The following is a 10,158-nucleotide window of genomic DNA, read 5'->3' as shown; positions in this document are numbered from 1 at the left end:
TGCTCAACACTCAGCCAACAAACAGAAAACAACGTCTTCCTCACTTTGAGCCAAAGTATCCTTTCTTTCTGAGGCCTCACACGCTCTCTCTCATGTTGTTGTCGGGGTTGTGTTCTGCGCGCCTCCGGCGAGGCTGATAAAATATTGAAATTCACTGGAGTGACTTCATCAGATATTCTCCAAATCTGTTGTCTTGGACACAGAGCTGACGGACGGGGAGGGGGGGCACATCCAAACAGTCCAAACCCCCGACTGTTTGGATGTGCACCTGCCTAAGAGCGCTCACGCTGCTTCCTCGTGGGGAATGCAATGAAAGTCTCGCGCGCTTTGACGTGAATGCAAAAGACGCGTTTGTTTTGGGATGCAAAGCGTCGGTCGCTGCACCTGCCGGGAGCTTCACGGCCTCAAAGGCAAACACCCGAGTCGTTAGGGAATAATGCGCCGGACCATTACCTTGACCTGAAGACTGTTGAACTGGTGCTGAAAACAGCGACAGGAAATGAACAGAGGGGTGGTACATAGTCTGAATTCTTCCCCAGTCTGCATGGATTGAAGACTGGACTACGGGACTCCAGCATATACAGTGTAAATACTCACCTGGACCTGTTCCTGCACGCCCTACACCTCACCCTTCACACGTGCCTCACATCCACCCGTCTCCTCCCCGTCAGGCGCTGTGCGACGTCACCGAAAGGGCCGCGACAAGTCGGCGCTCGCTTTCTCGGCAGAGCGAGACTCGCCCTCCCTGCTTTCGCTCCCCCCGCCCTGTCAGCGTTCTGTCTCGCTTTTTTTTTTTTTAAGAGGTCACGGTGATCACAATCGGCCTTTTGCTGCTGCTGCCTTTTGCATGGAGGCGAAACTCTGCGAGAGAGAGAGAGAGAGAAAGTAACGTAGGCGGATGTTCACGCAACCCACCCTCGGAGACCAATCAGTGAGCCGACCGCAGCTATTTTCCACCATCAACAGATGTGCTACTTGTTGCCTCTCATCCCACCCTGCTGCTAAATTCACTGTGAAACCCTGTGCAGAACATCTCCTCTTCTTTGTCATCTTCTTTGCGTGCTTTAAAAAACGGCTCGGCTCAGTGTGACGTCTATTAAGCCTAACGAGCGTGGAGCTCAGGCAGTCGGACCGTGGGATGTACGCTCGGCGAACCGAGCCGCCGACTCAAAAGAGACGACAGGCCCTTCTGCATTGTCTGGTATAAATAGATCTGCAATTGGAGCCAGAAGAGTTGTGGAGTGCGCCGGAGGGGCTGTAAACAGATTGTGATCTGTTGCGGGGAGATGGAGGGGAGAAAGGTGGGAGGGAGCGGGGCCGGAAGACAGGTCACGAAGGAGAGGTGGGGGGGAGTGAGGAGAGGAGCCTGCTGTGAGGGAACGAGGTCAAGTGAGTGGAATAAAAAAACAGAGCGGTGGAGGGATGCTGAGTGGAGATATCCCCCCCCCCCCTCCCCCCCTCCTTCATGCCTCAAATGTGTTCCATATCAAACTGAAGGAAACTTTTGAACGCTCAAAGGAAAGGAGCGAACAGAAAGTACCTGCTCTTATCAAACTGGTGTTGCCTCATGCATGTTACCGGGCAGTTTAGTGTATGTGTGTGTGTGTGTGTGTGTGTGTGTTTGGACCTTTTGAAGGAGCCCAAACTGCAACTGTGGAGCCTTTTATTGAGCTTGACCTGTTACAGCTCTGCTGATTCATCTCGTAATTATATTCTTGATTGCTTTATCAATTGTTTGGTCAAAAAAATGTGTCTCATTGAGCACTCGTAAACGTTTGCATGAAGGACTTTACTCGTGAGGTTTAGTTTAGCTCGTAAAATATCGAAACATAAAGAAAGTAAATGATAAAAAGCATGCAAATTCACCAAATCTGCAGACAACAATCATGTGAAAAGAGAAGAAACACACACGTGTAAAAACACACATGCATGTGAACACAATGTCAAAACAAGAGACCTGTACAATACAGACTACAGTAGCAGACACAATAACAAACAGTTATCAAACACTAATCCCACTTCTTTTTTTGTTTTTATGATCCTCCATCTTGTGGCTTTATTTGTTTGGGAAATGTTGGCAAATTCCAGGCCAGGAATTTGAGCACTGGGTATTAAAACCACATGGTTATTATGGAGGGGGGGGGGGGGGCAAAGGACACGTGCAGCTGAATGGGACGCCTGCTTAGGAGAAGGAGGCAGGATATTTGATGCACTACAACCGCCGTGGAGGGTTTTCCTTTGCCTTAGAAGCTAGGGAAGCAGGTCGAGCAGGGGGGGAGGAGAGAGAGAGACTGCTGTGTGTGTGTGTGTGTGTGTGTGTGTGTGTGTGTGTGTGTGTGTGTGTGTGTGTGTGTGTGTGTGTGTGTGTGTGTGTGTGTGTGTGTGTGTGTGTGTGTGTGTGTGTGTGTGTGTGTGTGAGAGACGTTGGTTCCTGGAAAAGCAGAGGGCTGCAGAATAAACAGGCTGCATGCCTGAGACTGCCCTGTGATGTCACCACTGGGCGAGAGAGAGAGCGAGAGAGAGAGAAAAAGTGACGGAGGTGGAGAGCAGGAGGGGAAGTCTGATGAGCAGGAAAGGGAGCGAGCTGTCATTCGCCGTAACATACTGAGGGAGGTGCAGTGATAAGGAGGAGAGGGGAGGCTGCTGAGAAGAGGAGGAGGAGGAGGAAGAAGAGCACTGATGGGTACGTTTAACGACAGAGACGCCGTACAAGGTGCGTCTGCGGCGCCATCAACTCTCGCGCGAGGCTGTTTGGGTAGTGTCGGGGACTCAATGCCCGGGGAGGAACATTTTGTCCCGGGACGGTGTGTGTGTGTGCGTGTGTGTGTGTGTGTGCGCGCGCGTGCATGAGTTATGGATTTGCACCAGCCAAGATTGGAAACCTTTGACAAGTGCAGCTTTCTGTCACAATCACATCGTCCTTTCCTCCTCTGCTTTTCCATCAAGCGATCGGCTTCCTCTTCGACTTGCTAAAACTACGCTCAGATAAGAAAAGAAAGGACGGAAAAAAAAGAGGAAGTCAGCAGCGTTGTGCGTGTTTACCTTTGACATCAGCTAGAAACTGATCCTGAAGACTTCATACGGAGTCCTTGCTGCTTTCAGCCCACAGCAGGACTCGCACTGCAGAGTGACTCATACGGTCAGAAATCGAAATGTCTCCGTAAATGAGAAGTTTTCCATAATTTGTGGGGTTATTTTCAGATCTCTCTTTTCACCTTGTGGTGCAGGGGATGATTCACGATTGCAGGAGTCGGTCTTCGCTAACGAGCTCGCTCTCTCCTTCTCCTTCTCGTCTCATCAACTGCCAAACTTGAAACCGCCGTCGCCTCGAAAGTGAGCAAGGGGCCGGAGAACAGCCAGAAAGCGAGGGCGTCGCTGCATTTGAGTCAAGGTTCGGGCACCTTGTTAGTCAGATTCACAAATGGCAAAACACTCCAGAGCTCCTTTTTCCTGGAAGGAGACTAATAGTGGAAGAAAGAAGGGAGACTGAATGAAAGAAGGCGTCTTATGACGGGGAAATGTTGTTCATCCCCCCCACATGACAGCAGCCCTCCGGGACCCGTTGCATGTTGTTACTCTGTCCAAGGATTGGGTTCAAGTGCGACAACATGAAAGTAATCCGGAGCAATCCCTCCGGGTTTGAGGCATAAGTGTCAGTTTGCCGCTGGACAATGGCCGCTGTGTGTCTTCTCATGTTTCTTTGGTCGATGCCAGCGACGGCGTGTTTGCCTCTTTATTAACACAAAGTTCCAGGCAAGTATCTCTGGCTCTCGCCGCGCTCTCTGCAAACATGTGGGTAAATAATCGGCCAATCGACTCCTATTTATTCACATTTACTGGGGAGGAAGCGGCGTGATTGGAGGCCTTCCTGTGCACTGATTTGTGGGCGGCCGGCCCGGCTCGAGGTCCGCACCTCTCCGGGTCAATGCAACCTTTTGTCAGGTGTCGACTGCAGCATCAGTCATGTGTGTGTGCGCAGCGGGGCTTTTACATTTTGTTTACTTTTCTTTCATCGCTACAGATGTGACGCTTTGTTGATTCCCAGAAGAACCCTTATGCTGTCAATTAAAAGCATATTTAGAATAAATGCGATTTGTAGCTTCACAGTGTTTTGTTTGGCGCTGTACCCCCTGCAGTGGACATCAACTCGGCGCTGCCCCTGCGTCTCCCTCCGGCCGCCATCCCCATGGACCTGCGCGTGGACCACCATCACCACCACCAGCAGCAGCAGCAGCAGCAGGTGTCCTCGCTCTCCCCGCCCGGTCAGCAGTCGTGCCAGGCCGGCGTGCGCGAGCAGCAGCTGCAGCAGGAGCTGCTGACCCTGAAGCAGAAGCAGCAGATCCAGCGGCAGATCCTCATCGCCGAGTTCCAGCGGCAGCACGAGCAGCTGTCCCGCCAGCACGAGGTCCAGCTCCAGGAGCACATTATGGTATGTCGTTTACATTTCACACCACTTTCTGCTGCAAAGGCGGAGTATTGAGTTCATTTCGTTCGCCTCAGAGACGGTCGACGGCAACACGAGGACGCGCTGAGATCCAGAAAACGTGCATTAAACAACACTTAAGAGCAGGTGTTTGGCTCCTTCAGTGGACAGGATTTGCTTCTCAGAACCTGACGGCGCTTTGAGGCAGACGTCGTATCGTAGTGAGCTGGAAATACAAAGTGAATCTAGACCAGCACGCCCACACGGCGGAGCTCTAATACGCCCGGGGCCCCCCGAGAGCGCCGGAGAGCTCCTGTGGGGCTTACATGTCATGTAAAAATATTCAAGTGTTTGTTCTTTTGTAGAATATTACTGCTCGTAATATGAATTGCAAAGATTCGGCTTCTTTTTTTCAGGACAGCGCAGGAGATTAGATCGCAGTGTGCAGGATCACTTTAGTTTGAGGGGAATGGTTTTAATTCCTCACGTGCAACTTTGTTCATACTGGACGTCTTTCTTTGATTCCTTTATTGTCTTTCCTTCTTTCCTTTTCTCCTTCCTTACTGTCTCCCTGTATTCCTTTCTCCTCTCTTCCTCTCCCTTCTTTCCTGTCTCCGTTCTGTCTCATCTTCCATCTCCTGTCACCCTTCTTATCTTTCCTACTGCCATCTTCTCTTCCTTCCTTTTATTGTGTCTCCCTCACTTTCCTGTTTCTTTCCTTCCTGACTTCCTCTCGTCCTCCTTTCCACTCACCCTTCCTTTCTCTTTAGTTGCTCTCTTTATCCTTTTCCTCTCTTCTCTCCTAAATGAATCTCCTTCCTCTTTTCCTTCTCCTGTCTTTCTTCAACCTTCCTCTCTCCCTTCATTTCTTCCTTCTTCCTAATAAAAAAATCCCTCAGCAGATGCTTCAGGCACACTTCACATTGCCCTCCTCCCCCGCAGGTCAGCAGTATTTATGGACCACAGTATCTACTGTGCTTGCTCCTCTTGTTGAGTCCCGTCTGTTGGGTCGTCCTGTGACACTGAGGGATGAGGGCCGTCTGGCCTGTGGTGGTGGGGGGGCTGCAGGACCACTCGGGTGGAGGCCAGTGACGCACAGCCTGAGCAGGGAGGCCCGGCCTCAATCAGCCCCATTCACTGGCCCTGTGGACACACACACACACACACACACACACACACACAGGCATTAAAACATACACATCCTCTCAAATGTCAGCAAACACACACTCACACGATGCCCGGTTTGCTTCCACATCTGGGGCAGCCAAACACACACTTGCTTATATACACACACACACACACACACACACACACACACACACACACACACACACACTCTCTCGCTTAAATGTCTGCAAACATTTCGTGCCTGTTGACAACAGGGAACCCTCATCAAGTGAGAGCTATCATGAAGCTCTTCGCGGTATTAGTCATCTGTGTGTACATCTCTGGTCTACCGAGCCACAGGGGTTTTGGGCATGTGTGTGTGTGTGTGTGTGTGTGTGTGTGTGTGTGTGTGTGTGTGTGTGTGTGTACATGTGGGCGGGGAGGTTACTTTGAGCCTCCTCAATCCCCAACGTTGATTGAAAGACAAAAAATAAATAAAAATGGAGAGCCGATGTGCTTTTCTCACGAGCCCCTCCTCAACCTTCCTCAAATATTGCCATTGGGTGTGTGGTGACGAGGGGAAGAGGAAGAGGAGGGCAGAGCCACGGTCATTATGGAGCCGGCTGAGTACGAGCACAGACAGTTTGCCTATTTATTCTATATTACAGTGGCATTAAAGAGTAATTGTGACTCTTTGATTCGGTGCCTTGAGTCGAAGGAACGCATTAAGACGCTGAAAGCAGCTTTCAGTTTGCATCAGCGGCATTTAAGTGATGCTCGTATGCACAGCGACTCATTTAAGGACACTTCAGCGAGACGAAGAGGGGTTTATGAACACATTTGGTGCTTTGACGCAGATTTCATTTGTGACCTGTTCGGCCACAGCCTGGTTTCTTTTCTGGCATTTAAAGTGGTGAACAGATGCTCTCCTCTGTCTCTGCTGGAGGGACGAGGAAGTGAGCAGATTGGATGATGTGAGGCTAAAGCCTCATCACCCAGTTAAACTGTTTATGTTTATTTCAAGGCTTGTGGCCTGAGGTTTTTATAGAATTGACAAGTTTTCTTTAGTTCATTGCTTCAAACAGCTGTCAGACTTAATTATTTCTGATGGCAACTTACCAGGAGTGGAATGTAAATGGGTGTTTAAAGAGGAGAAAGTAATGAATTGATCACATTTAGATTAGAAAACCAGAAGTTATCGTCATGAAGTGATCTCATCTCGTGTCTCACGTTGTGCGGAGTTTGCGGGAAAAAGTTTGAATCTACCGCTGGATGTTGAAGACCATTGCTCTGATGTTTTCTCCCTTACAGCAGCAACAAGAGCTTCTGGCGTTGAAGCACCAGCAGGAGCTGCTGGAGCATCAGAGGAAGATGGAGAACCACCGTCTGGAGCAGGAGCTGGAGAAGCAGCAGAGGGAGCAGAAGCTGCTGCTGCTGAAGAACAAGGAGCGGGGACAGGAGAGTGAGTCGACTGCCTCCATTGTGGCCATTAAACATCACCTTAAAAAGCACATTAGTAAATGTTTCTGGGACCTCCGCAGACGATATACACAAATAGTTTCCTCCCGTTTGGTGGCATCAGCCAGGTTTCAAAATGCTCCACGGTTGAAAAGACCGTTGAGATCCAGTGTGTGTGTGTGTGTGTTTCCATTTTACTTGGAGAACCTGTGTGTTTACTGTGGTTAAACGAGCTGTATTAGCCGGTGGCCTTGGGCGGGGGCGGGGAGGCTAAGCCAAGTTATTACCGCCGCATGCTGGATGTCTCTCAGCAGTTCATTGAAAGCGAGTGGACAGGAGTCCTTGAGAGCAGTTCACATGTATGAAGTCATTATTGGGAAGGGGTAGAGCTGACCTTTATTCTCCTCATCAGTTAATCTGCTAGTGGTTTTGTCAGTGTTTGTTTTTTTATTAAGCCCTTTTATTAAGTTTTGTCCAACCAACAGTCCAGAACCCAAAGAATACATTTTTTTATTATTTTAAAACAGAGAAAAGGACAGATTCATCACACTGGCGGAGAAGCTGGAACCCAGAGATCGTTTGCTGTATTTGATTGAATTACTTTGATAAAATAGTTCGATTTTCTGACGGTCGATAAGGGCATCCGCTGACATTGTGCTGTATTGTCTGTGCACGTTGGAATAGAGGCAAAAGTGCACAGCGAAAAGGGAAAGATTCTCCACATTTCTGTCATTAAAAACCTCCTAAACTTGAAAAAAAAACATGTCAAACTTCAACTCCGTAGGTGCGGTGGCGAGCACTGAGGTGAAGATGCGGCTCCAGGAGTTCGTCCTGAACAAGAAGAAGGCCCTGGCCCAGCGGAGCCTCAACCAAGGAGGCCTCCACAACGACGCTCCCTACTGGTACCGGTGAGGAAGTTTTAGGATTCACTCGCACTGACTCGCCGGCGTGTTTCTATTCCCCTCCTCTGTAATGACTGCGGTGGAAGACATGTGGAAGCGGATCGTTGTGAGCTAGGGTGGTATTTCTCTCTCTAACTGTCAGCGAGCCCCTCCTCTTCCTCAGGGCAGGATATTGGAACCTGGTGATAGGGGCTCTTACTCTGAAGGCTCGGCCTTGAATGATTATTGTAGCATCTCTGGAGCCCTTTGCAGGTGTGCACACTCTGGTTTCATTGTCTGAGTGACACGGAAACATAGTTACGCAAACCAATTTATGTTGGTCGTGTAGAAGTTACCTGAATTTAATTGATTGAACAACTTGTACATTGAACTGAGCACTAAAGGCCCCAGTAAACAAGAATGATAGTTACATTTGAAAGTGTAGGCGATAAAAACACGATGTATTGTGCAGCCCTACAGAACAGTACGCTACAAAGTGCTATTCATGCATCATTTCCAAATCATTTTCTCCAGGATTATGTATTAAATTTGGCACCGTGAAATCACTAAAACCATGAAATGCACATACATAACCGAACAATGTTACGTCACGTTGATGTGCGACCCAATGAAACACCCACAAGCGTCGACTTTCAGCAGCTCAAAGTGAGGATGGCAACTTTCTCTTTCTACATCCGCCTGTGTCTCCTCTTCCACTCATTGGACTCGTCGAGAGAACAGATGGCAGCGCATGTCTGCAGCCTTGCCAGGGGATCAGCATGAGGGGTTAATCATACAGATCTCTGAGCAGCCGTGAAGTTAGTTCCTTTGCTTTGGATTTCGGTCACGCGTCCGCTACGTTGCATGACTCCGTGGTCTCGGCGACACCTTTAACACTTTGTTTCTGTTCTACAGCAAAACCCAGCACAGCTCTCTGGACCAGAGCTCGCCTCCACAGACTGGTGTGTCCACCTACAACCACCCTGTGCTGGGTGTCTACAACCCCCGGGATGACTTCCCACTGCGAAAGACTGGTACATAACACACACACACACACTTACATACTCTCATAAGTCTGCTTGCTCCGATGCAGACTCACACGCAGCTGTAACGTCCAGTAGCTGCTACGCGGACTCACGTCGAGCATAATTTAGAGCTCTGCGCCATTAATCACATCCACATTAGGCTGCCAGGGTCTCCCAGCATGCCCCACACGAGAGTGTTCGAGAGAGTAGAAGCGTAGGCGGTTCAAGAGTTCAATGGAGGGAGAGAGGTTTTTAACATTTCGGCACGCTTTATTCGTTTTTAATAGTTCCTTTTCCTCAGGCGTTGTTTGAAGTCAGCTTGATCTTGACACTGTCATTACATATCTATATCAAAATTGCTTTTTATAGCCAAGAGTTTAGAAAGAACAGTGTATCTATGAACACATAGATATAGATATATATATAGCTCATTTCCTTTCAGGTTTGAGGCACTCAGCATCACTCTGATGCTTGCTGTTTGTGTTGCCGGCCCTTTCTACTGCCTTTAAAATGTTTTACGATTGCATTTTAAAGCTAACTGGCTCTGAGAGATGCTATTTTCGGGCTGTGCCAGTTGGGAACATCTCCAGCAAAGCAGCGATTACTTCTGGGGTTCCCCAGGGCTCGATTCTTGGCCCTTTATTGTTTTCAATTTGCGTGCTACTCTTCTGCTCTGGGTCAAGTAATTCACAACTGTAATATTTATTTTCACTGTTACGCTAATGATACACACACACAGTGAACCCATCAGACCTGTCCTCTGTTTACTCACTGTCTCAGAGATGTCAAATCATGGACGTCCAATCATTCTTTATATTAAATGAACGAAATATAGAACATGTAAAAAAGTGATCTGCTTCCATTGGGTTGATGCTGTAAAAAGGAATTATTTTGGTGGTTTTTCATGACACAAACCTTTATTTATGTCTTTTATGTCTTTGTTTTTTTATTGGCTTTTAGGTTATACTTAGAGCACCATGCTTTCTTTTAAATTGGTGACAAATCTCTGCTGCAACGCCGCAGAGTGCACCCCTGGAATAAAGTTTCCTTGTGGCCCACGATCTGAACGTCTTCAGGCTTTCGAGCTCAAAGTCGAGATCCCTTTGCAGAGTAAAACCAGCTGTTTGCAGTGTCTTTTTTTCGGGGTCAGGTGTGTGTTTGTGTTCCGCTTCGTGTGTGCGGTGGTGTAGCCGTGATGCAGCGGTCGCCTTACAGTGCAATTATTCACTTAGCGCGGCGGCGGGCGGCCCTGTTGACTCTGAGC

General features: G+C 48.7%; 1 protein-coding gene across 6 annotated transcripts in view; it reads left to right on the top strand.

The window, feature by feature from the left end:
* The window catches only part of LOC306797176 (histone deacetylase 4-like), a gene marked incomplete at its 5' end in the record, with an annotated part of 35,484 nt that overhangs the window by 10,720 nt on the left and 14,606 nt on the right, over nucleotides 1–10,158 (top strand). For 5 of the 6 annotated variants that reach the window (XR_013773101.1, XM_079296403.1, XM_079296400.1 and 2 more), the window contains 4 exons: nucleotides 4,137–4,429; nucleotides 6,842–6,992; nucleotides 7,773–7,896; nucleotides 8,785–8,903. Coding sequence is in view for 5 of the 6 variants with exons in the window: in XM_079296403.1 (XP_079152529.1) it covers nucleotides 4,137–4,429; nucleotides 6,842–6,992; nucleotides 7,773–7,896; nucleotides 8,785–8,903 (687 nt within the window). Of the gene's footprint in view, nucleotides 1–2,656; nucleotides 2,684–4,136; nucleotides 4,430–6,841; nucleotides 6,993–7,772; nucleotides 7,897–8,784; nucleotides 8,904–10,158 lie in introns of those variants that run through there. The other variant, XM_079296402.1, reaches the window with a different exon arrangement.

Source organism: Melanostigma gelatinosum (genome assembly GCF_949748355.1).
Source record: "Melanostigma gelatinosum genome assembly, chromosome: 24".
NCBI lineage: Eukaryota > Metazoa > Chordata > Actinopteri > Perciformes > Zoarcidae > Melanostigma > Melanostigma gelatinosum.
This window is presented reverse-complemented; position numbering and strand designations above follow the sequence as displayed.